Source organism: Octopus bimaculoides, chromosome 28, assembly GCF_046866305.1.
Source record: "Octopus bimaculoides isolate indiv1 chromosome 28, ASM4686630v1, whole genome shotgun sequence".
Classification (NCBI taxonomy): Eukaryota; Metazoa; Mollusca; class Cephalopoda; order Octopoda; family Octopodidae; genus Octopus; species Octopus bimaculoides.
The window spans coordinates 24,915,708-24,940,707 of NC_142955.1; the positions used below are offsets into that span (position 1 = coordinate 24,915,708).

The 25,000-nt window shown below is 36.3% G+C and overlaps 1 protein-coding gene and 1 long non-coding RNA gene across 2 annotated transcripts in view; one reads left to right on the forward strand and one right to left on the reverse strand.

The window, feature by feature from the left end:
• The window catches only part of LOC106883230 (uncharacterized), a 56,068-nt gene that overhangs the window by 25,035 nt on the left and 6,033 nt on the right, over positions 1 to 25,000 (forward strand). Inside the window, exons 17-27 of the mRNA XM_089344674.1 lie at positions 656 to 899; positions 2,627 to 2,843; positions 3,869 to 8,875; positions 11,141 to 11,464; positions 12,464 to 12,629; positions 13,793 to 13,974; positions 15,074 to 15,478; positions 16,508 to 16,649; positions 17,997 to 18,142; positions 19,261 to 19,615; positions 21,222 to 21,424. Of these exons, the coding sequence (XP_089200800.1) occupies positions 656 to 899; positions 2,627 to 2,843; positions 3,869 to 8,875; positions 11,141 to 11,464; positions 12,464 to 12,629; positions 13,793 to 13,974; positions 15,074 to 15,478; positions 16,508 to 16,649; positions 17,997 to 18,142; positions 19,261 to 19,615; positions 21,222 to 21,424 (7,391 nt within the window). The remainder of the gene's footprint in view (positions 1 to 655; positions 900 to 2,626; positions 2,844 to 3,868; positions 8,876 to 11,140; positions 11,465 to 12,463; positions 12,630 to 13,792; positions 13,975 to 15,073; positions 15,479 to 16,507; positions 16,650 to 17,996; positions 18,143 to 19,260; positions 19,616 to 21,221; positions 21,425 to 25,000) is intronic.
• Positions 1 to 25,000, reverse strand: part of LOC149130770 (uncharacterized) — a 58,582-nt gene that overhangs the window by 19,313 nt on the left and 14,269 nt on the right. The gene's annotated exons all lie outside the window — the stretch shown is intronic.

Here is a 25,000-nt window from a genome sequence, read left to right on the forward strand (position 1 = left end):
CCCAGGACTTATTCTTTGTAAGCTTAGTATTTATTCTATCGGACTCTTTTGCCGAATTGCTAAGTTACGGGGACGTAAACACACCAGCATTGATTGTCAAGCAATGTTGGGGGGACAAACACTAACACACACATATATATATATATATATACATATACATATATATGACGGGCTTCTTTCAGTTTCCGTCTACCAAATCCACTAACAAGGCTTTGGTCGGCTCGAGGCTATAGTAGAAGACACTTGCCCAAGGTGCCACGCAGTGGGACTGAACCCGGAATCATGTGGTTGGTAAGCAAGCTACTTACCACACAGCCACTCCTCATCAATTAAAGATGAGATTTTCTTTGTTCTTATTCTTGTTATTCTCTGAATTTTTTGAAATTCTTCTAAGTGCTATTTGGATTTACTTGTCATACATGAAGAATTACCTTGGATGTTAATTCTATTTGAATTTATTAGTAACCAATTGTTTGATACAGTCAACCAAATTCATTTAACATGTTCCTGTGTTGGTAATTATACCTGTCCTAAACAAAATGGCATTACTTTTTGACTCGCCCTCTTATTAATATATTTGTGATTGACTGACTTATACTCTACTCTCCATCTTTGTATCAATTTCTTCTTCTTCCTCTCTTCACACACCATACAGTTATAGCAGCTCTAAACACTGGCAAAAACAAGAACAAACAACTCTTCAAATTGACTGCAAAAACGAAATGCATCATCTCCAAGATTAACATTGAGGTTGAAAAAAGAAATGCTGGTATATTGAGCCGTATGCTTGTGTCTTATGCATCTCCGTCCTGTAAACCCAAATGGAGTGAACAATTTCTTCTCACCACAAAGGCACGAGTTGTCAAAAGCAAAAATGCTAAAATCTACTATGGAAGTGCGTAAGTAACCATTTCTTGCTATCTACCTGTCTATTTATCGATCTATGAAACAAAGCTGGCCTCAGTGTTAGTTCAAATGAGAATGTAAAGAGATGGAAGAAATACCGCAAGACATTTTGTCCACTGCTCTAAACTCTGCCAACTTGTCACTTTTATGTAATAATAATAATAATAGTTCTTTCTGCTAAAAGCACAAGGCTTGAAATCTGGGGGAGGGGAGAAATTGATTACATGGACCCCAGTGTTTCACTGGTACTTAATTTATCGACCCCGAGGGGATGAAAGGCAAAGTCAGCTTCAGTGGGATTTGAACTCAGAATGTGAAGATGGACGAAACACCACTAGGCATTTTGCCCGGCATGCTAATGATTCTGACTATTCTCCACCATGATAATAATAATGGGTTCAAATTTTGGCACAAGACCTGCAAGTTCAGGGCAAGGTGGGTAAGTCAATTACATCAGCCCCAGCGTTGAACTGGTACTTATTTAATCGACCCCCCCCCCCCACCAAAAGGATGGCAGGCAAAGGACCTCAGTGGAATTTGAACTCAGAACATAACGGCAGATGAAATATCACAAAGCATTTCTCCCAGCATACTAACAATTCTGCCTGCTCGTTAATAATACTAATGGTGAGGATATTGTTGTTATTAATGTTATTATTATATTTATTATTATTATTATTATTATTATTATTATTATTATTATTGAGTGAGGGAGCAGTGCATGCCATCAAAGTGACACTGGGGTAAAATATACAAAGCCCAGTATACCCATCATGACCACCCGTCTGATAAGGGTACACCAGGCACGTGCATCACAACCATACGTGCGCGACATAGTGGTCTCATATCAAGATAAACAGCGCATGACCTTGTAGATGGGGCCCAGTTAGAATTTTCTCCAGGTCGAGTAGCCCATCCCGCTCAAAAGGTCCCTGAATAAGGTTTGTTTAAGGATGTTGAGCAAAACACCCATGTTTCCAAAGGTGAATTATTCAAACCCCAAAGAATTCCTCTCAACACATGGCTATGATGCTCCCCCACTATTTGAGAGATGCACATATCGTCAGCCACCAAGGGACATGCTCAACTGGTTAAGGTCAAACAACTGACAAGCAAATCTGTGGTATTGAGCTAAGATCAAAAACCATGAGAACCATTGTCTGGTACTGCATCCAGGCATTTACTATTATTATTATTATTATTATTATTATTGGTTCTCAAAGCGGAAGGATGTGTCTTCAGAAGCTGAGTTTTTGTCTAATTTTCATTGAAAATTTTATTTTATCTGTTAATATTTTTGGATATTTCAGTAGCCAAGCTGACTGGGGCCCTTGCTGAGCTAAGCAGTTAGGCAAGACTTTGCTCTTTTCGGGGCGAATTTTTCATTCTAAGATTTTCAATTTCTCATTTTTGACTTTAAATTTTGTGCCAAAATGTCCTTGGAGAAGAGTGAAAACTCTTTCGTTCTTTGTGTATAACATCCTCTGCTGTCAAATAATGATAAAAAAAAAAAAAAGAAAAAGTTCCAACATTAACTCTCTCCACCCACCCGACACCTGAGGTCTTTTGGGGTTGATAAATTAGGTACGAATGAAACACTGGGGTCGATGCAATTTGAAGGTCTTGTGCCTTCAGTAGAAAGGATTATTATTATTATGATTAATATCTTTGTATTTTTTCTTCTGTCTTTTCATTGACATTCCGTTTCTATTTTTAACAGAGTCTTTTCAGATAAGAATAATAAAAACAGAGGCTTCACTGCTAAGGGTAAATTGACCAAAACTCCAGGACATTATGATGTTAACGGTGACTTCACCTATGGTAACCCAAAAGACAAAGCAACCAACAACGTGAAATTTAACGCCGCTGTTAACTACAAAATAAAACCTATTGCACGGGAGTTCAGCTTTTTTGTGTCAGCTAAAAGCCCCAAAAAGGTAAGAGAAGGGTGGCCATTGAATTTACTTATTTTTGTTCGAATGGAAGAGGTAAGAGTTCTGGGTGGATTGTGACACTGCTTGGCGGCGGTCGTGGTGGAGGTTTTTATGTTGAAGTTGGTTTCTGATGTTTTAAATTGGATTTGGTTGCATCGGTTTTGATACTGGTGTGTCTGGTGACGATGGTGGTAATTGTGGATGGTCTCACACACACACACACACTTTTCACACTGCCAGCAGTCTGTTTAATCACAGCAGAATAAGATCAAACAGGAGGAAAGTTTTTATAGGCAAACTGAGAAAAATGGAATGCATGACAGCATGAACCACCTGAAACAACAGTCCTAATAGGCTTCAGCAATGGTCAATAGCCAGTTCACCACTGGAGCTGGCTTTCCTGAGCACCATTAAATCGAATTCAAGCCATGTAAGTGATAGGCACGGCTGTGTGATAAGAGAGGTCAGAACAATACTAGAAGAGTATTTTTCATCTCAGACAAGTGAATTTAGGAAGAGGGGCTTTGCAAGTCTACCAGATAGATGGAAGAGCATTGTAGAAAATGAAGGAGAGTAGATTTTAGATTAAAAAAGAACTTTGTTTATCTTAATTTTGAAAAATAAAAGAAGTATAAAAAAACTGCATTATTTATGGGATAACCCAATACACTGGCACCAGTAAGAGACAAGCCTGTATGCATGGATGACAGCGGGTTTTACTTAGCTTGACGTATCTTCTCATTTACAGCAAACCACCACAACTCCCAGTCATTTCCTCACTGAAGCTCAGCATCCAAAGAGCCTTTCTCACCACTTTGTCCCATAAAACAATAAGAAATGAAGAAAATGTCATAAGTACGTTTTGGTGACAAAGTACTTCATTTTCGTATAGTTTCTTCCCTCAATTATATAAGAACATTTGTTAATATTCGTAACCCCTGTATAGATTTATCTAGCAATAATCAACAATGAAAGGTATTTTTACTAACCTTTAATGTCTCTTGTTTCTTTATCTTTTGTCTTTTCAGATCAACTACCAAATGAACGGGACACTTTTCTACACTCACATCTGGCCACTGAGGAAAGTAGACATTTCTACTGCAATGCAACTTTCAAATAAAGTAAGCAAAGCTGGTATATTTTACAGCAATGTCAAAGTTAAGGGTCTTCAGAAAACTGAGGGAAAAGTTTCTCTGGATACTCCTCACAGAGACATGGGAATAGAAGTAAAAATTGACCAGCTTACCAGCAGTACTTATAACAGTAGTGCTTCTGTGCAATGGCAGAAAGGACGAAGTGCCAGTATAGAAACTATGTTGAAAAATACCCCTCAGGTTTCCCATATAGAAAACACTGTTAAGTTTCCCAACAACAAAAATGTTAAACTGATAGTCACTGTCAATAAGAGTAACAACAATTATAATGGTTTTTCTATGCTTCATGCTGATGAAGGCACCTTAAGCAACCAAAAAATTGATTTGAAAGCTAAATCTAAATATAACAGGAATGGAGCAGATACAACCGGAGAGGTGAATTTGGAACTAGAATCAGATGCATCCAAAAAGTTTAAGTTTACAGCAAGCCGTCATAATACCAATGGGCAAAAGACGACCACCGAAATAGACTTAACAACACCATTTGAAGCTCTTAAAAGTTACTCTGACAGTATTGAACAAACAGTCGATAATAAACAATTATCTTATAGAAGAAAAATACAATGGAGGAGCAACGGAAATGAAAATGATATTCAAACTGACCTGAATTACAACTGGGCAATCCAAGAATTTGATTGCAATTATCACTCATCAATAAATAGCATCCCAACTGATATGGAACTATTATTTAAAAATAGTGCAAACAAGAAAAGTGCCCTGTTCAAAGTGAACCACAACAAACCAAATCCTCTTATTTTTATAAAAATGGATCATGCTAGAGATAGGCGTCAGGTAACAACAGATGCAAGCCTCATGTTTGATATGTATAATTCTAATGGAAATGTCAAGTTTGCCATGCAGAAAGATGACAGAGAAATTACTTTTAGCGGAGATGTTAATGTTAAAATTTCTAATCACAGACTTGAAAGTACATATTCATTGAAACATAACGATGCTGAATCTTCAATTAAGCTCAATTATACCAGCAATCTCCATAAAAATAGAAACCAAGGATCAATATCAACTGTTGTTACCAAGAACTTGCCTGGAAATGTGAAAGCTGATGTCTCTGTGACACTTAACAACAAACCACAACTGAAGATGGTTGTCAACTCTGTCTGGTCGAAAGAGAATGTAGATGTGAATGTAGAAGTGACAGACCATAATGCTAAAATGATCGCTGGTTCCTTTAACCTCAATCTGTCTGGTACAAGGAAGACATCTCATGCTGAAATTAAATCAGATTCCACTGATATCACATTCAGTGCAGCTGTTGATTTCCAATCTGATCACAATATTGATAGCGAATTGCAAATGGGATATAACGGAAAGAACCTGCTGTTATCTGGAAACTATAAGAAAGAATCATCTAATCATAAAATAAATGCTAATTTCGGACTTCCTGACGGCAGACAAATTAAGATGCAAACGTCTTTTAACAACGCTGCAAAGAAATCATTCTCTTTCAATGTAGAGAGCGAAGATTTTATGGACATGGTCTTTTCTGTTCAGCAAGACAATAAGAACTTTATGGTAGATGCATCAGTCAAAGTATTGCCATATTTGGAAAAAACACAGTTGAAAGCCAGTTTGACCAGAGATAAAATGTTGGAGGCTTCAGCTGAACTGGAAACACCGTTTGAATCTATAAAACAGGCGAAAGCAATTGTGTCATTGGAAATTGATGGAAAAAAACAAGACACAATCAACGTTAAGACCTTCCTGAACTCTAAGAAATTCTCCAGTTTCAAGCTTGTTTACAATATTAGAAGTTTAAAAGATTTCAGTGTGAAGATAACCGTTAGCACGTTACACAGGAAGTACAATGAGTTCTTGTTTGATATCACACACAGAGGAGACTGGATGAATTTTGATTCTAATGTAGAGATGAAGGCGGGCAATATATTCATGCTTAAGTCCACTTGGAAGAATGGCCAACATAACACAGATCTTGATTTCAGTGCGACTGTGCGTGATAGAACTTGGGTGTTTCAGCTTGTTAAAAGTAACTCAGAATTGACATCCAACGTAACCTACAAAATAAGACAGAAGGACCAGTATACAGCTCATATGAAGTTAAATGGCAAGCAAGGCAGTTTACAACTCACAGCTCCAGGAGATAAGAAATTTAATGCTGACATGACCATCAATCCAAATGATCACGTGGCCAAACTTGACTTGAAACTTTCCATTCCGTCCGACGCCAGTGAACTGATGTTGACCTTCTCAGGTACTTTGGCGTCATTCAACTTCCAAGCTGATTTCACTCACAACACTGACAAATACATAGTCACTGTATCCAACAAAGATAAACTATTGGAAGTCACTGTCGCAACTCCTTTGATAAATTCAAAAATGGACTTAACAAAGAACGGAGGTTGGGACATGTTCACAATGAACCTTGAAGCCAAATATCACAACATTGAAAAGCAGTTAATTCTTTCCGTAGTAAAAGACCATAAAAAGATTAATGTTGATCTCAGTGCTCCTGCATGTGAAATACAGTTCCATTGGGATAACAACAATATTGAAAATGGAATGGTGAGTATTTCACTGAAAAAATTCAAGTTTGAAGTGGTCTATACTGACAAGGATGCCAAGCCAAAGACTTTATCTTTGACCTTCTCCACACCAAAACACAATCTTGTTATGAAGATGAGTATTGATGTCAAGAAAAATGGCATTGATGGGAACGTTTTAACCACTTACAATGAGAAGAAACTTAATCTAGATGGTTCCTATAAAACCGTGGATCAAAAGAAGATTTTCAAAGGAAAGATGGAGACTCCAACTTCCACTTATGATTTAACAGGTACACTTACTGGTAAATTGAAGAAGTTCAAAATTACAATCAAATTGCAGCACGACAAGGATGCCTATGAATTAACAATGTCAAACAAAGCTTTCAAGACATTAAACCTGAACATGTGTGCACCAGGTTTCAAATTGAAGATGGACTTTGAAGGAGAACTGCAGAAATTTAAGTTTTTCACGAGTATGAACATTGGCAAAAAGCAATTCAAAGGTGTGATTTCCAATGAAAACTATTGGAAAGGTTTCAATGCTGACATTACAGCTGACTTGGCAAATTTTGAAATGAAATGGGAATTTGACAGTGACATGAGAAAAATGCTTCTCAGCACCCAGTTACAAGGGAAACAAAATAAATATTCATTAAGTTCATCTATAAACATTGATACTCACTCATACTCATTGTCTATCATGTTGCCATGGTTCATTTTGAAGGCAAATATTATGAATGGTTTCCAATCATCCAATATGGAAACCAAGCTGGTATTTAGCCATGGCACTTATGAATTAACTGCTTTCCAGGATAGTAATAGCTTCAATATGACCGCCACTCGACAGGGTAAGCAAAAACTTGACATCCTAGTGACTAAGACGTCTGCCATGTTGCGTTTCCAGAATAAAAATGACATCCACGAATATCATTTTACTTTTAACAAGGCAGGAGTTTCAGTTAACCTTTCTTCTTTTGGCAACACAGCTGAAGGGAATGTAAAGTTTAATGACAACATGAATGAATTTTCTATCAATGCCCAGCTACTGAACAAGGGAAACACTTACAAACTGGAAGCCTCAAATGACAAATACAAACAAATTAAATTCCATACAATCATGCCTAATGGTAAAGTGCTTCTCTTCCTGTTCGATAATACCGGCAATTCGAAAGATGGTAAAATCCGAGCAACAGTTAAGTATAATAAATTCAATAGTGAGCTCAATCTTAGATGGTTAGATGATAAAAGCAATGCTGTATTCCGTATAGAATTAAAGGCTTCTTCAGAGAAGACAAGAGCCATCTTCAATTATAAACTACAATTTGAGCCTGTAATGGAAATACTTGTTACCTCACTTGATATCACCATTAACAACAGAAAGAGTTCAATAATATCAACTATACGTCTGTCAAATGGTGTGGATGGTTCCATTGTACTTGATGATCCTTATACTGGTCGTGCTGAGCTGACGTTCAAGATCAAGCCATGGGATATGAACAACTTTAAATCAAATTGGGTGCTCAACTATAATCTGACAGGAAATGTCACCATTACATACGAACATTCTTTGACAGAAACCTCTTTCAAGAGCATTGGTAACCTCGAAAGTGGCAATAACAAACTTGCAAATTATAAGATGGAAGTAAACTTCCAAGATCGTAACTATGGTTTCAAGGCAGATCTTAAAAATGGAAAATATAATATCAACTGTAAAGGGTCTTTTAAAGATGGCCAGAAGGATATCAACATTCAGGTGAAAACTCCATACAGATATCTGAGAGATGTGACTTTTTCAGCTGAATTATACTCAAACAGAATGCTCAAAGTTAGTGCCACCTTCCCTAGACAGTTCTATGCAGCCAAGATGGACTGGAAAAGTGACAGTCTTACTACCGAGATTGACTTACACATGGATCGCGTGGACAAACTGAAGCAATTTAAGATTATCTTGTTCTATGTGAATGCTGATGAAAGAGCTACTGTCTCCAGACATACCACCTTCACACTGATCCAGGGCGATACTGTTTTGACTACAAAAATCAACTGGAAGAAATCACATAACATGTATATGTCTAAGGGAGAATTTAGTTGGGGAGAAGCGGATGACCAGAAAGTCGGTGCTGAGCTTCGTATAAAGACAGCCGAGAAGAAAGAAGTGTCCCTCATTTTGATGTCACATCATCGTAACTCTGTCGTGACCTGCAGTCAAGAATCTGGTCGGGACCGACGCAACATCATGTGTGCACTGACGCCGGATGCTAGCAAGAAAAATAACAAGATTGGAATCAATGCTGACATATTCAATTACGACAATAAAAAGATATTTGACATCACCATCAAATTACCCAATCAGAAAAATGTGAGTAGCTTTCAGAAATATGCCTTCTTTAAAACAATTTCACTTTTCATTTTGTTGCTCAAATAATCTCAAAGTTATCCTCGTTTGACATTTGTCTGAATTTCAGATTCTATCTTGATACTAAGGCAAATGGATTTTCACTGTTTTTAAGGAGAAACAAACATCTGCTTTATGGTCTTCTTGGGGGTTCTGTTGGTCCTTTCACATTGGCCATTGCCTTGAGGTCGATAGGGACACATTCTAGTTTTGTCCCGTTCATATGAAAGAAACACTGGAGCTGCTTATTATCAAATTGGGTTGCTCTGTCAGAGGGGATACAACTTGATGATCCAAACAATGAAAGGGGGTCAATCAGGTGGGAAATTACTGTTTTGGTACTCATCTCTTTGCACGGGTATGCAAATGGGTACCTTGAGTACTCATCGACTTTTACCAACAAGTACCTGTGTTGTGTAGTTGATGTCAAGGGACCAACAAAGTCAATGGAGAGTCACTCCCAAGGTCTCGATGCTTGTATTAATTGACCCCATTAGTGTCTTATTGAAGCGGGGTTTGAGTTTGCTGCATGTAGAGCAAGTATCATCTCACAGATTTTATTGAGGGTAGCACATAAAAAGCACCAGGTAGGAGTGGCTGTGTGGTAAGTAGCTTTTTTACCAACCACATGATTCCAGGTTCAGTCCCACTGCGTGGCACCTTGGGCAAGTGTCTTCTACTATAGCCTCGGGCCGACCAAAGCCTTGTGAGTGGATTTGGTAGACGGAAACTGAAAGAAGCCTGTCGTATATATGTATATATATATATGTATGTGTGTATGTGTTTGCCCCCCAACATCGCTTGACAACCGATGTTGGTGTGTTTACGTCCCCGTAACTTAGCGGTTCGGCAAAAAGAGACTGATAGAATAAGTACTAGGCTTCCAAAGAATAAGTCCTAGGGTCGATTTGCTCGACTAAAGGCGGTGCTCCAGCATGGCCACAGTCAATTGACTGAAACAAGTAAAAGAGTAAAAGAGTAAAGAGGTGTCCAGGTGTTCTATTGCTGTCTTGACCGTTTGGGATTCTTCCGTAATGGGGTAGGTCCTTGCTCTGCAGAAAACTGAGAGTACCTCCCATTCCGATTCATCTGGAACTTTTGTTTTTGCTATGTAAATGTGTAGCATCCGTTTCCAGTAAATATAATCTTCCTCAGTTGGGTCCTTTCAAACACTTTGACACCCATTTCGAATAAAGTTGGAATAAAATTTGTCATACACCTGTTCGAAAGATGGCTTTTATTCAAACTTTATTCTGATCACCATCTAATCTATTAATCATAGCTGTCCAACAATTAAGACATGTTGTTTCATATTAGGTAAAGACAGTATGTGGAGGCGCAATGGCCCAGTGGTTAGGGCAGCAGACTCACAGCCATAGGATCGTGGTTTCGATTCCCAGACCGGGCGTTGTGAGTGTTTATTGAGCAAAAAACACCTAAAAGCTCCACGAGGCTCCGGCAGGAGATGGTGGCGAACCCTGCTGTAATCTTTCACCACAACTTTCTCTCGCTCTTACTTCCTGTTTCTGTTGTGCCTGTATTTCAAAGGGTCAGCCTTGTCACACTCTGTGTCACGCTAAATATCCCCCGAGAACTACGTTAAGGGTACACGTGTCTGTGGAGTGCTCAGCCACTTGCATGTTAATTTCACGAGCAGGCTGTTCCGTTGATTGGATCAACTGGAACCCTCGACGTCGTAAGTGACGGAGTGCCAACACACAACAACAGAAGACAGTATCCATCTATCAACGTCAAGTGGCACTGTGCCGCATTTTTGTACTCAACACAAAATAAGATATCTATATTTCTGCCTATTATTTGCAATTGTAGAAAGGAATTAATGGTAAGATATTATAATTCATAACAGGTATTCTTAATAGAAATAGAAAGTAAGGAAATTCTTTTAAAATGGGAGCCGCATTAGTCAGTGAGAGAGCTTGTATGTAACCAACAGCCAGATCTCCCTCTCCTTAAGTTCCTTACTCTCTTTAACCCTTTCGATATCAACCCATCTGCGATACAGACTTGGTGATGTAAAATGATGTTAATTAAAATCTTCAATGAAAATTCCATATTCATTTCCATGCCAAACCCTGACTTGATCATGACAATGGTAATTTACCAAATTTTTTATCATTTTCAAAATTAATAGAAACAAAAACCAAAAGCAGTGTGTTTCAAAAGATATATGTTAAAAAAAGGGTTAAATGCAAACTGTCTATTTTTCAGAGCTTGAAACTGAAAACGGTTATCAATGGACCTAACGGAGACTCCCTGGGCAGTATCCGTACACAGCTTAGTTATGATGAAAATGTTCGTAAAACATTGACTATTGAAGCAAAAATGAACAACAACAATGGCAACTACACACTCAACGCCTATTTTGAACATCCGTACTCAAACTTAGCTTTGGAAATTTTGGCTTTCGCCACTGCACCACAGCATAGATACAGTACTGGAGTAGAACTGAAATATTTGACTTCCAAACGTAGTCAAAAAAGCTTTAAATTCTTTGCAGACATCGACAAGAGGAGACGTGAAATGAAAATTGAGGTAAGGACTTTATGTAGAGGCACAATGGCCCAGTGGTTAGGGCAGCGGACTCGCGGTCATAGGATCGCAGTTTCGATTCCCAGACCGGGCGTTGTGAGTGTTTATTGAGCGAAAACACTTAAATCTCCTCGAGGCTCCGGCAGTGGGGCGTGGCAAACCCTGCTGTACTCTTTCACCACAACTTTCTCTCACTCTTACTTCCTGTTTCTGTTGTACCTGTGTTTCAAAGGGGCCAGCCTTGTCACACTGTGTCACGCTGAATCTCACCCAAGAACTACACTAATACTGGCATAGCTCTAATGATACTCCCTCCATTTAATTTTGTTTCAAGCACCTTTCTAATTCTCTCCTTATACTCTGAAGAGATTCTCTCTCATTTCTCCTTCCGTCATTCTGTTGTTTTGCAGTACCTATTGGTGTTTCTGTCCCACTTTTCCACAGTGATCTAATTATGTTGTTTCATGGTAATTTCATGCCATCAGAGTTTATCTTCCAATTTCTTTTCATAATTAGCACTGCTTACTTAATTATCCCAAACTGCATTCCAATATCCTTGCTGAATGCTCTTACAGTTCGGATCAGAGAATCCAGATTGCTCCCATACTTTTGTATATAGTTTGGGATTTTTGGCAGGTATTTATGTTTACCTTGATTTTGGTAAACTCGTAGGCAGTCCTGGATTTTTATCAGTATACTTGTCACAGGGATCAACACAACTAAAAACAGTAGTGGAGAGAAAAATGCCCTTGTTGTATTTTCATATTTCCTTGTGATTCATTTGGAAGTGTCAGTTCTACTTCTCACACTCTGATTTTTCCCAAAGGCACTCCAAGAACCAGCTGTGTGGAACCTTCTTGCAAGTCTTCTTGTAATGTATCCATCTGACAGCTAAAATCTTCTTTCTTGCTCGCAACTCATTTAACATCCTACTATCTGAATACAACAGTTCCTCCAAGAATTCTTTCTCAATGCTTTATAAATTCTCTTTTTCTATTTCAGGCGATCACACCCAAGAATCAACTCGAAATTTTTGGCTCTGCTGTCAGGGATAACCAATTCGAAGTGACTTTGAAAAAAATGGAAAATGGTATGAAAGACAGGCAAGTTACAGCAACAATCAGCCACGATGCCAAGAGTTGGTTCTTTGAATCGAGCTACGACCTAGGTAAGACTCCCTCTCCTGCACCACTTCACTGTGTTATGAGATTAAGAAGTTTGTTTCACAATCACATGGTTTCTGGTTTGATTGGGTAGTGAAGCCTTGTGAGTAAAATTTGATTGACAAAAACAAAAGTATTGTTAATGGAATTTGGTAGACAAAATTAAAGGTTTATGTTTGAAATTTGGTAGACAAAATATATGGTTTGTGAGTGGAATTTGGTAGACAAAATTAAAGGTTTATGCTTGAAATTTGGTAGACAAAATTAAAGGTTTATGTTTGAAATTTGGTAGACGAAATTAAAGGTTTATGTTTGAAATTTGGTAGACGAAATTAAAGGTTTATGTTTTTTAATTTGGTAGACGAAATTAAAGGTTTATGTTTGAAATTTGGTAGACAAAATATATGGTTTGTGAGTGGAATTTAGTAGACGAAATTAAAGGTTTATGTTTGAAATTTGGTAGACGAAATTAAAGGTTTATGTTTGAAATTTGGTAGACGAAATTAAAGGTTTATGTTTGAAATTTGGTAGACGAAATTAAAGGTTTATGTTTGAAATTTGGTAGACGAAATTAAAGGTTTATGTTTGAAATTTGGTAGACAAAATTAAAGGTTTATGTTTGAAATTTGGTAGACAAAATATATGGTTTGTGAGTGGAATTTAGTAGACACAATGAAAGGTTTATGTTTGAAATTTGGTAGACAAAATTAAAGGTTTATGTTTGAAATTTGGTAGACAAAATTAAAGGTTTATGTTTGAAATTTGGTAGACAAAATTAAAGGTTTATGTTTTTTAATTTGGTAGACAAAATTAAAGGTTTATGTTTGAAATTTGGTAGACAAAATATATGGTTTGTGAGTGGAATTTGGTAGACAAAATTAAAGGTTTATGTTTGAAATTTGGTAGACAAAATTAAAGGTTTATGCTTGAAATTTGGTAGACAAAATTAAAGGTTTATGTGTGAAATTTGGTAGACAAAATATATGGTTTGTGAGTGGAATTTGGCAGACAAAATGAAAGCTTTGTGAGTGAAATTCGGTAACTGAAATGATAGGAAAAAAATATTACAAATGAAAGATGTGTGTATACATGAAGCCAGATTCAGACTCCCTTTACTTCTTCTCTCCTAAATAGTTTAATAAATTTCTCTGTTTGTTGTTTGTTTTAGACGATCCTAAGAAGCAGCTCCGCATGAGAGCAGAAATGATGAATAGGAAGTTAATGGCGAAGGTAATTAGAGTCATGGGACAACAGGTTAACAAAGATGGAAGGATGAGCATTGAGTTAAAGCCCTCAAGTATTTTGCTTGCCCAGATTTTCTGGAACCCAGACACTGTCAATGAACTAAACGTAAGTTTCAAATTCCAGAGTTGTTTCATGCATCCCCCCCCCCACACACACACACATACACACATTTTCTTTGAAGAATCCTTGTCCCCAAGCATCATTGTATCAACAGTTCATTTTGATTCTCTTTTGTTTCTCTTTCCCTTCTACCCGTCAGGGAGAAGGCAACCTTTTGGTATTGGTGAACAAACAGGAACAACACAAGGTTGAGCTGACTCACCCAGTTGTGCTCAGGACATGACATCCTCTCTAGTGCTGGTGCCATGATAAAATGCTGCCAGTGCGCACTCTGTAAAAATTGGTTGCTGATAGAAAAGGAACTAAGTCACAAATAAAAAAAAAAATTTTTTTTTTTTTTAAACATGCCAGAGATGTAATGTGTGAGTAAGACATGGTCCTATGACTCATTCTAGGCAGGAAATAACTGTGAATAAGAACAAACTTCATCTAAGGCAACTAATCTGAACTATGTCAATATAGAGATACAAACATAAAAATGTTGTTGACGATGATGATATTGATGTCTGTATGTTATTTAGCCTTACCCTACAACCACCAATCAAATCTCATCTAATATTTAGCTCCCCTCTACAACCACACTCATGGAGGTGCAATGGCCCAGTGGTTAGGGCAGCAGACTCACAGTCATAGGATCGCGGTTTCGATTCCCAGACCGGGCGATATGAGTGAGTGTTTATTGAGCGAAAACACCGAAAAGCTCCACGAGGCTCCGGCAGGGGATGGTAGCGAACCCTGCTGTACTCTTTCACCACAACTTTCTCTCGCTCTTTCTTCCTGTTTTTGTTGTACCTGTATTTCAAAGGGGCCAGCCTTGTCACACTCTGTGTCACGCTGAATATCCCCCCCGAGAACTACGTTAAGGGTACACGTGTCTGTGGAGTGCTCAGCCACTTGCACGTTAATTTCAGAGCAGGCTGTTCCGTTGATCGGATCAACTGGAACCCTCGATGTCGTAAGCGACGGAGTGCCAACAACAACAACCACACTCACTTTCTAGTCCAGAATTAAGCCTAGACTTCCGAGACAACACTCACAACACATCTTGTCTGTCTCACTAAAATATCACTTGCTTTTCTTTCAGGATTATTGTTATGCCATGTTGCAGCACTACGGCAACGAGATGAAGTTATTAGGAGACAGAATTGGTGAATTCCTGTCTAAGGAGATATCAACAAAAGGTAAACTGATGAAGGAATCCTTCAATGAACCCCTGGATACAATAACCAATTTCATGTCTTCGGAGTATGACCATTTCTCAAACGAGGTTGCCAACCATGCCAGGAGAATCGGTGAATTTTATGAAAGAAATTCTTTCTATATAAAGTCTGCCTTGGATCTTTGGGACTCAATGTGGGTCAGTTTCCAAAGAGAGATCGAGAACTTATGGAGATATGTTGAAAACTTCAACATGAGAATGATGGACAAATTGGATGAAGCCAAGATGCACATGGAGTATTATTACATGTACTTTCAACGACAGTACCTGGTATGTGATTCAGTATTAAATCATAAATGTCTTATATTTGAATATCAGTATATAATTCTCAGGTTCTCATTATATATATGTGTGTCATCATCGTCGTCGTCATCGTTTAATGTTCACTTTCCATGCTGGCATGGGTTGGACGGTTTGACGGAGGGCTGGCGAGCCAGAAGGCTGCAACAGGTTCCAATCTGATCTGACAAAGTTTCTACAGCTGAATGCCCTTCCTAACGCCAACCACTCCGAGAGTGTAGTGCCACCGGCATGAGGGCCAGTCCGGCTGTACTGGCAACGACTGCACTCAAACGGTATTTTTTATGTGCCACCAGGCACAGGAGCCAGTCAGGCGACGCTGGCAATGATCACGCTCGAATGGTGCCTTTTACGTGCCACCAACATCGGAGCCAGTCAGCGGCCCTCGGGCTATTGATACAGCACTGGTGACAATGTTCTTGCATTGTTTTAGTCTTCAAATGATGTCACCCAGTGGCTAGATTAGTAGGACAATGTGTGTGTGTGTGTGTGTATATGTATATATATATATATGTGTGTATATATATATATATATATATATGATTAATCGCTGACCAAACACCATTAAATATTTTTTCTCCGTGTTTTTCTTGTTTTCTCCGTATTTCTTTCTGTTGAAGAGCGTAGCTCGAAACGTTAAAGACTTTCTGTATTCCCGAGCGTCAAACTAATACATCCTTTTGTTGTTTACACCACCTGTCCTCGTCTGTTGATGTCTTTTTTCGTACATTCTCCCATATATATATATATATATATATATATATATATATTATAGTTCTCTATCAAATTTCTTTAATTAGCAGTTTTTGTGTATATATATATATATATATATGTATATATATATATATATATGTATATATATATATGTATGCATACATACTGATATATATAGGTATATATGTATATATATATATATATATGCATATGTATATATATATATATATATATATATATATATATATATACACACACATACACACACATCTGTGTATATTACAGATTTACAAAGCGAAGATGTCAAGGAAAATTGATGAAATGTTTCACTACATGCAAGAACAGTACAACAGTGCTCTTCAACATTTGCATTATCTGCGACAAGAAATCCAAATGTACATCAACAAGTTCCCGGCCATTGTTAAACGTGAGTAAGACAATCGTTTTCTAATATATATTGCTTTGTTAGTTGTGTGATTAGCGCGGTTGGCTCTTGATTACAAACGCATATATTTGATTTTCAGCCATGCATTGATTCCTTGAACAAGACACTTCATTTCACATTGCTCCAGCTGGCAGAAATAAGTAGTGCCTGCATGTCAAAGGAGCAGCTTTGTCACATTCTGTGTTTTGCTGAATCACCATGGGAACTACATTAAGATCTACATATGTCTGTGGAGTACGCAGCCACTTGCATGTTCGTTTCCTGAGTAGCCTATTCCCATTGATTGTGTCAAGTGAAACACTTGTGATCGTAACAGACAAGGTGCCAGTGAGTCAAGCTGAAGAAAGTGGACTCACTTTGTACCCTACACCACCACCACCACCACCACTGCTTGAAATACCTGCCCCTACACGCTCACAGTGAAGTAGAACCCTGGGATAGGATAACTTTGCTTTGTATGTGTGTGTACATGTGTGGTTTGGTGGTGGAGGTCACCAAATCTACATGCCCATGTCGGCCCTACTTGGCCACATGCTTTTTGCTTGTTGCCTCTGTGCTCACCACCCACCTGTCCTTAATGTGCCACAAAGGTGATGTTAAGCTTAGGGTATCTCTGAATGTGATCTTTGTGTTCTTTTTTCCAGCCCCACCCATGTCTCTTGTCTCACCTTTTTCATATGCATATGAATATGTGCATGGTACATGGGTGGAGGCGCAATGGTCCAGTGGTTAGGGCAGCGGATTCGTGGTCATAGGATTGCGGTTTCGATTCCCAGACCGGGTGTTGTGAGTGTTTATTGAGCGAAAACACCTAAAAGCCCCACGAGGCTCCAGCAGGGGATGGTGGCAAACCCTGCTGTACTCTTTCACAACAACTTTCTCTCACTCTTACTTCCTGTTTCTGTTGTGCCTGTAATTCAAAGGGTCAGCCTTGTCACACTCTGTGTCACGCTGAATATCCCCCGAGAACTACGTTAAGGGTACACGTGTCTGTGGAGTGCTCGGCCACTTGCACGTTAATTTCACGAGCAGGCTGTTCCGTTGATTGGATCAACTGGAACCCTCGACGTCGTAAGCGACGGAGTGCCAACACACATGGGGGGGGGATGAAGTAGATTTTATGACATCCCCCCCTTTTCCCTAAGGATGTTAGCATCCCTTTCATTTAAAGTTAACCATTTCTCCCTTGTTATTGAATCTCCTACAATGGCCTCTACCCACCAACAGCTCATAGTTCTCCTTCTTCCTCCTCCTCCAGCAGCCCATACATCTTGAATATAGATATTCCACCGTGAAGTCTGATTTGTTTTGGCTTTTATTTTCTATCAGGTATTCGCCGCCAAATGAAGGAGTATCCTTTTGCCAGAACAGCCATTGAGAATGGCAGAAAAATCTTGAACACACTCTACCAACATATGTCATCTCATCCTTGGACAGAATCTTTTAGAAACATTGGATTAAAGGTGTATCAACAGGTACGTTCACCGATAAATCTTTATTTCCTACATTCTATTATCAAAATCCTCATTTCTATGAAAAACATATCTGGCTCTGAGATGAAGAAATGTTGAAATAAATCCCTAAATTTGGGTCTGAAATAATATAATATGAGGTTAAGCAGTTAAATCTGGTGTTAAAAACCGTATAATTCTTATAGACAGTTGAGTTTTAGCTCAGAAATCTGAATTTTGGAGATAAACGTTTGAATTTAGGTTTAGAAAATTGAAATGTGTAAATAATGTGAAATTTGAAGAAAAAGACTTAAGTTTGGGTTCATATGTTGGAAATATGAAGGGTCAAAAGCTGAAATATCAACCTATTCAACAGCTTCATTACTCTGTGTATCTAACTATTCAGCAGGTATACAATCTAGCTCTCTAGTCAACATCTAAAAACTGTGTGTGTCTAAGCACTTAACATCCACACACTACTTCTATCTATGTATCCAATTATCGTTCCATCAACTATGTACTCTGTCAATCTATTACACATTGTCTGTCTATCCATTCAACATATACATGCTTTTTTATCAACATTTACACTCTGTATCTTACGTTTTTGTCAACATTTACACTCTGTATACAGCTATTCACTCAACATCTACACACTGTGTCTATCCGTCTATCTATCTAGGCATCATCTGTTGTGGATAGATCGTCCATGTAAAGCAGGTGATTTATCCTCATCTTAGACTTGGTAAACTCATAGGCAAGCCTGCATTTTTCACAGATATTAATTCAACTACAAGTGCCTCTGAAAAATGCCCCTGTGTATTTTTATGTCCCCTAGTGATTTATTTGCACATGTCAATTCTACTTCCTGCACTCTCATTTCTTTTTTGAAAAAAACTGTTTGTCCTCTCCTTCACTCCGAGTGTCCCCACTCACTCCAAGAGTCAGCAATGTGTAACACTGTTGTAAGTTTCCCTGGAAGCTATCCATCCAACAGCTAACTTATTCTTTCTTATACTGTATTTTTTTAACCAGTCAAGCTCTACACACTCTATTGTAACCCTGCTCAACACACACACACACTTTATTAAACTAATCATACATAATTACTAATACTTGAATCCATTATTTTTGTTTGCTAGGCCGAGTGGGCTTTCAATTATTGGCAAGTGAAGGATAACCTGTACAGCCTGAAAGACAAAACTGTCAAACACATAAGAAAGGAGCTAAACATGTTAGCTGATGTCTTCTCCAATTTTAACGTGAGGACCTTAATATTTGATCCGAAGAACGGTGAAATAGTTGTGGAATTCTACTACAAATCATTGATGATGGCATACAAATATGCAAGATCAATCAAACAGGTTTTAACAAGCATCAACCACGTTGTGTCGACATATGTCGACATGTTGCCAGATTCATACTGGAGCATAAGTGATATTTACTACACTCTGAAACCTTACACCAGCCTACGCAACTGGACTCCCCCATCTAAATGTTAGTATTTAACTTGTTTCTCTCTTTTTCTTTCCTTCTTCACAGGGGAATCATTCAACTGAATGATTAATGCAAACTAAAGTGTGTGAATACTATAATATTGGCAGTAAACTCTTGACCAACAGTGTGTCTGAGATGTGGCTGAAGTACCAAGATTTGATTTCCACTTGTAGCTATTCTTCTCACTTTGTTAATAATTATCCTTGTTTTAAAAAAAAGGGTTAAAGGCCACAGCATCTCCCAACCTCACCAGCACCACTATCACTGGTTGGTGCTTACCTTTGACCATGAACAATGAAGAATTTATCAAACTGGTCTTAGTCGTCTGATAGTTCCACACCTAGGTGTCTACAGTAATTAATGGTCATTAGCAGCTTATTTCTAATCAATTACAAACATTTATAGTAATTATTTGTTGTAGTTAAGTGTATGCCTTAGAAAACACCCATGTGATTTTTAAAAGTGTCTGGATGATATGGAATGATGCCATGGTAGTTTTGTCAGAAAAACCAGAAGTTTTCAATGAGATGAAGAAGGCTCCTTATGGTTACGCTCCTTTGAAAATATTTGAAATATATGACTTAGAAACATCTTTATAAAATTGAGATGCTTCAGACCCATCTAACCAACCAACAAGCAAATGGCAAGTGGCAAGATGCATGTTCTTCGACTACCCTCAACATGGTGCCCGTTAAATCTTCATGGGGAAGATCTAACTTTGTAGCATGATCTCCTGCAAGTTCAATTGGTCAATAAATGGAATGTCCATGTAAAAAAATATGCAGTTCATTCACGGCACTAGCTTGACAACTTAATGAATGGGGTTCGAATCCAAGGTCTCACTAAAAAAAACCATATGTATATCCTTAAAATAAATGTTTACTCTAAAAATAGATAAAATTTCAAAATCAGGTTTACAACAACTCGTGCTCAAATTTGCAATTATCCCATCTTTAACTCAGATATTTATCAATCCATCATAACAGCCAAGATTAAATTTATTTCCAAAATAACTACATTTTCCTATACCATAACGATCGATGATTTCAATTCTTGACAGATATATTTTGAAATATTTCATGTGTGTATGTGTTTGTGTGTGTATGTATATATATATATATATATGTGTGTGTGTGTGTGTGTGTGTGTGTGTGTGTGTGTGTATATCGGGCGTTGTGAGTGTTTATTGAGCGAAAACACCTAAAAGCTCCACGAGGATCCGGCAGGGGATGGTGGCGAACCCTGCTGTACTCTTCCACCACAACTTTCTCTCGCTCTTACTTCCTGTTTCTGTTGTGCCTGTAATTCAAAGGGTCAGCCTTGTCACACTGTGTCACGCTGAATATCCCCGAGAACTACGTTAAGGGTACACGTGTCTGTGGAGTGCTCAGCCACTTGCATGTTAATTTCACGAGCAGGCTGTTCCGTTGATCGGATCAACTGGAACCCTCGACGTCATGCCAACAACATATGTATATATATATATATATATATATATATATATATATATATATATATGTATATATATATATATATATATGGGGGTGGGCTGTATATGGCATGTGTTGTTTTCTTCTTAATCCTATCCTTATTGGGATACTTTCAGTTCGAGCATCAATGATTGGAAGTCACATTCAGACATTTGACGGTAGTCATTTGGACTACTTGGGAAAATGCAGCCACATTTTGGCTCATTCAGAAGGTAATTTTGATGTGGTCGCCAATTACTCACCAAAAAGGAAACAACTTCTCTCGCTTACCGTTACAACTGGAGACAATGAAAATCTTCGCATCCTTCAAAATTACGGGGTAAGAAAATATTGTCTACTTCAATTTGTAATTAATTGACATAACACCCCACCCACCCCGCTCTCCATTTTGGTATATTCTTATACCATGTCTACACTTCTCTCATATCAATCAATTCTTTTACTCCCTCAATCAATTCTTTTACTCCTTCAATCAATTCTTTTACTCCTTCAATCAATTCTTTTACTCCTTCAATCAATTCTTTTACACCTTCAATCAATTCTTTTACTCTTTCAATCAATTCTTTTACTCTTTCAATCAATTCTTTTACTCCTTCAATCAATTCATTTACTCTTTCAATCAATTCTTTTACTCTTTCAATCAATTCTTTTACTCCTTCAATCAATTCTTTTACTCCTTCAATCAATTCTTTTACTCTTTCAATCAATTCTTTTACTCTTTCAATCAATTCTTTTACTCTTTCAATCAATTCTTTTACTCCTTCAATCAATTCTTTTACTCTTTCAATCAATTCTTTTACTCCTTCAATCAATTCATTTACTCTTTCAATCAATTCTTTTACTCTTTCAATCAATTCTTTTACTCCTTCAATCAATTCTTTTACTCTTTCAATCAATTCTTTTACTCTTTCAATCAATTCTTTTACTCTTTCAATCAATTCTTTTACTCCTTCAATCAATTCTTTTACTCTTTCAATCAATTCTTTTACTCTTTCAATCAATTCTTTTACTCTTTCAATCAATTCTTTTACTCTTTCAATCAATTCTTTTACTCTTTCAATCAATTCTTTTACTCTTTCAATCAATTCTTTTACTCTTTCAATCAATTCTTTTACTCCTTCAATCAATTCTTTTACTCTTTCAATCAATTCTTTTACTCTTTCAATCAATTCTTTTACTCTTTCAATCAATTCTTTTACTCTTTCAATCAATTCTTTTACTCTTTCAATCAATTCTTTTACTCCTTCAATCAATTCTTTTACTCTTTCAATCAATTCTTTTACTCTTTCAATCAATTCTTTTACTCTTTCAATCAATTCTTTTACTCTTTCAATCAATTCTTTTACTCCTTCAATCAATTCTTTTACTCCTTCAATCAATTCTTTTACTCTTTCAATCAATTCTTTTACTCTTTCAATCAATTCTTTTACTCTTTCAATCAATTCTTTTACTCTTTCAATCAATTCTTTTACTCCTTCAATCAATTCTTTTACTCTTTCAATCAATTCTTTTACTCTTTCAATCAATTCTTTTACTCTTTCAATCAATTCTTTTACTCTTTCAATCAATTCTTTTACTCTTTCAATCAATTCTTTTACTCTTTCAATCAATTCTTTTACTCTTTCAATCAATTCTTTTACTCTTTCAATCAATTCTTTTACTCTTTCAATCAATTCTTTTACTCTTTCAATCAATTCTTTTACTCTTTCAATCAATTCTTTTACTCTTTCAATCAATTCTTTTACTCCTTCAATCAATTCTTTTACTCTTTCAATCAATTCTTTTACTCTTTCAATCAATTCTTTTACTCTTTCAATCAATTCTTTTACTCTTTCAATCAATTCTTTTACTCCTTCAATCAATTCTTTTACTCTTTCAATCAATTCTTTTACTCTTTCAATCAATTCTTTTACTCTTTCAATCAATTCTTTTACTCTTTCAATCAATTCTTTTACTCTTTCAATCAATTCTTTTACTCTTTCAATCAATTCTTTTACTCTTTCAATCAATTCTTTTACTCTTTCAATCAATTCTTTTACTCTTTCAATCAATTCTTTTACTCCTCCAATCAATTCTTTTACTCTTTCAATCAATTCTTTTACTCTTTCAATCAATTCTTTTACTCTTTCAATCAATTCTTTTACTCTTTCAATCAATTCTTTTACTCCTTCAATCAATTCTTTTACTCCTTCAATCAATTCTTTTACTCCTTCAATCAATTCTTTTACTCTTTCAATCAATTCTTTTACTCCTTCAATCAATTCTTTTACTCCTTCAATCAATTCTTTTACTCTTTCAATCAATTCTTTTACTCTTTCAATCAATTCTTTTACTCTTTCAATCAATTCTGTTACTCTTTCAATCAATTCTTTTACTCTTTCAATCAATTCTTTTACTCCTTCAATCAATTCTTTTACTCCTTCAATCAATTCTTTTACTCTTTCAATCAATTCTTTTACTCTTTCAATCAATTCTTTTACTCCTTCAATCAATTCTTTTACTCTTTCAATCAATTCATTACTCTTTCAATCAATTCTTTTACTCCTTCAATCAATTCTTTTACTCCTTCAATCAATTCTTTTACTCTTTCAATCAATTCTTTTACTCTTTCAATCAATTCTTTTACTCTTTCAATCAATTCTTTTACTCTTTCAATCAATTCTTTTACTCCTTCAATCAATTCTTTTACTCTTTCAATCAATTCTTTTACTCTTTCAATCAATTCTTTTACTCTTTCAATCAATTCTTTTACTCCTTCAATCAATTCTTTTACTCTTTCAATCAATTCTTTTACTCTTTCAATCAATTCTTTTACTCTTTCAATCAATTCTTTTACTCTTTCAATCAATTCTTTTACTCTTTCAATCAATTCTTTTACTCCTTCAATCAATTCTTTTACTCCTTCAATCAATTCTTTTACTCTTTCAATCAATTCTTTTACTCTTTCAATCAATTCTTTTACTCCTTCAATCAATTCTTTTACTCTTTCAATCAATTCTTTTACTCCTTCAATCAATTCTTTTACTCCTTCAATCAATATTTTTACTCTTTCAATCAATTCTTTTACTCTTTCAATCAATTCTTTTACTCCTTCAATCAATTCTTTTACTCTTTCAATCAATTCTTTTACTCCTTCAATCAATTCTTTTACTCTTTCAATCAATTCTTTTACTCCTTCAATCAATTCTTTTACTCTTTCAATCAATTCTTTTACTCTCTCAATCAATTCTTTTACTCCTTCAATCAATTCTTTTACTCTTTCAATCAATTCTTTTACTCCTTCAATCAATTCTTTTACTCTTTCAATCAATTCTTTTACTCTTTCAATCAATTCTTTTACTCCTTCAATCAATTCTTTTACTCCTTCAATCAATTCTTTTACTCTTTCAATCAATTTTACTCTTTCAATCAATTCTTTTACTCCTTCAATCAATTCTTTTACTCTTTCAATCAATTCTTTTACTCCTTCAATCAATTCTTTTACTCTTTCAATCAATTCTTTTACTCTTTCAATCAATTCTTTTACTCCTTCAATCAATTCTTTTACTCTTTCAATCAATTCTTTTACTCCTTCAATCAATTCTTTTACTCCTTCAATCAATTCTTTTACTCTTTCAATCAATTCTTTTACTCTTTCAATCAATTCTTTTACTCCTTCAATCAATTCTTTTACTCCTTCAATCAATTCTTTTACTCTTTCAATCAATTCTTTTACTCTTTCAATCAATTCTTTTACTCTTTCAATCAATTCTTTTACTCTTTCAATCAATTCTTTTACTCTTTCAATCAATTCTTTTACTCCTTCAATCAATTCTTTTACTCTTTCAATCAATTCTTTTACTCTTTCAATCAATTCTTTTACTCTTTCAATCAATTCTTTTACTCTTTCAATCAA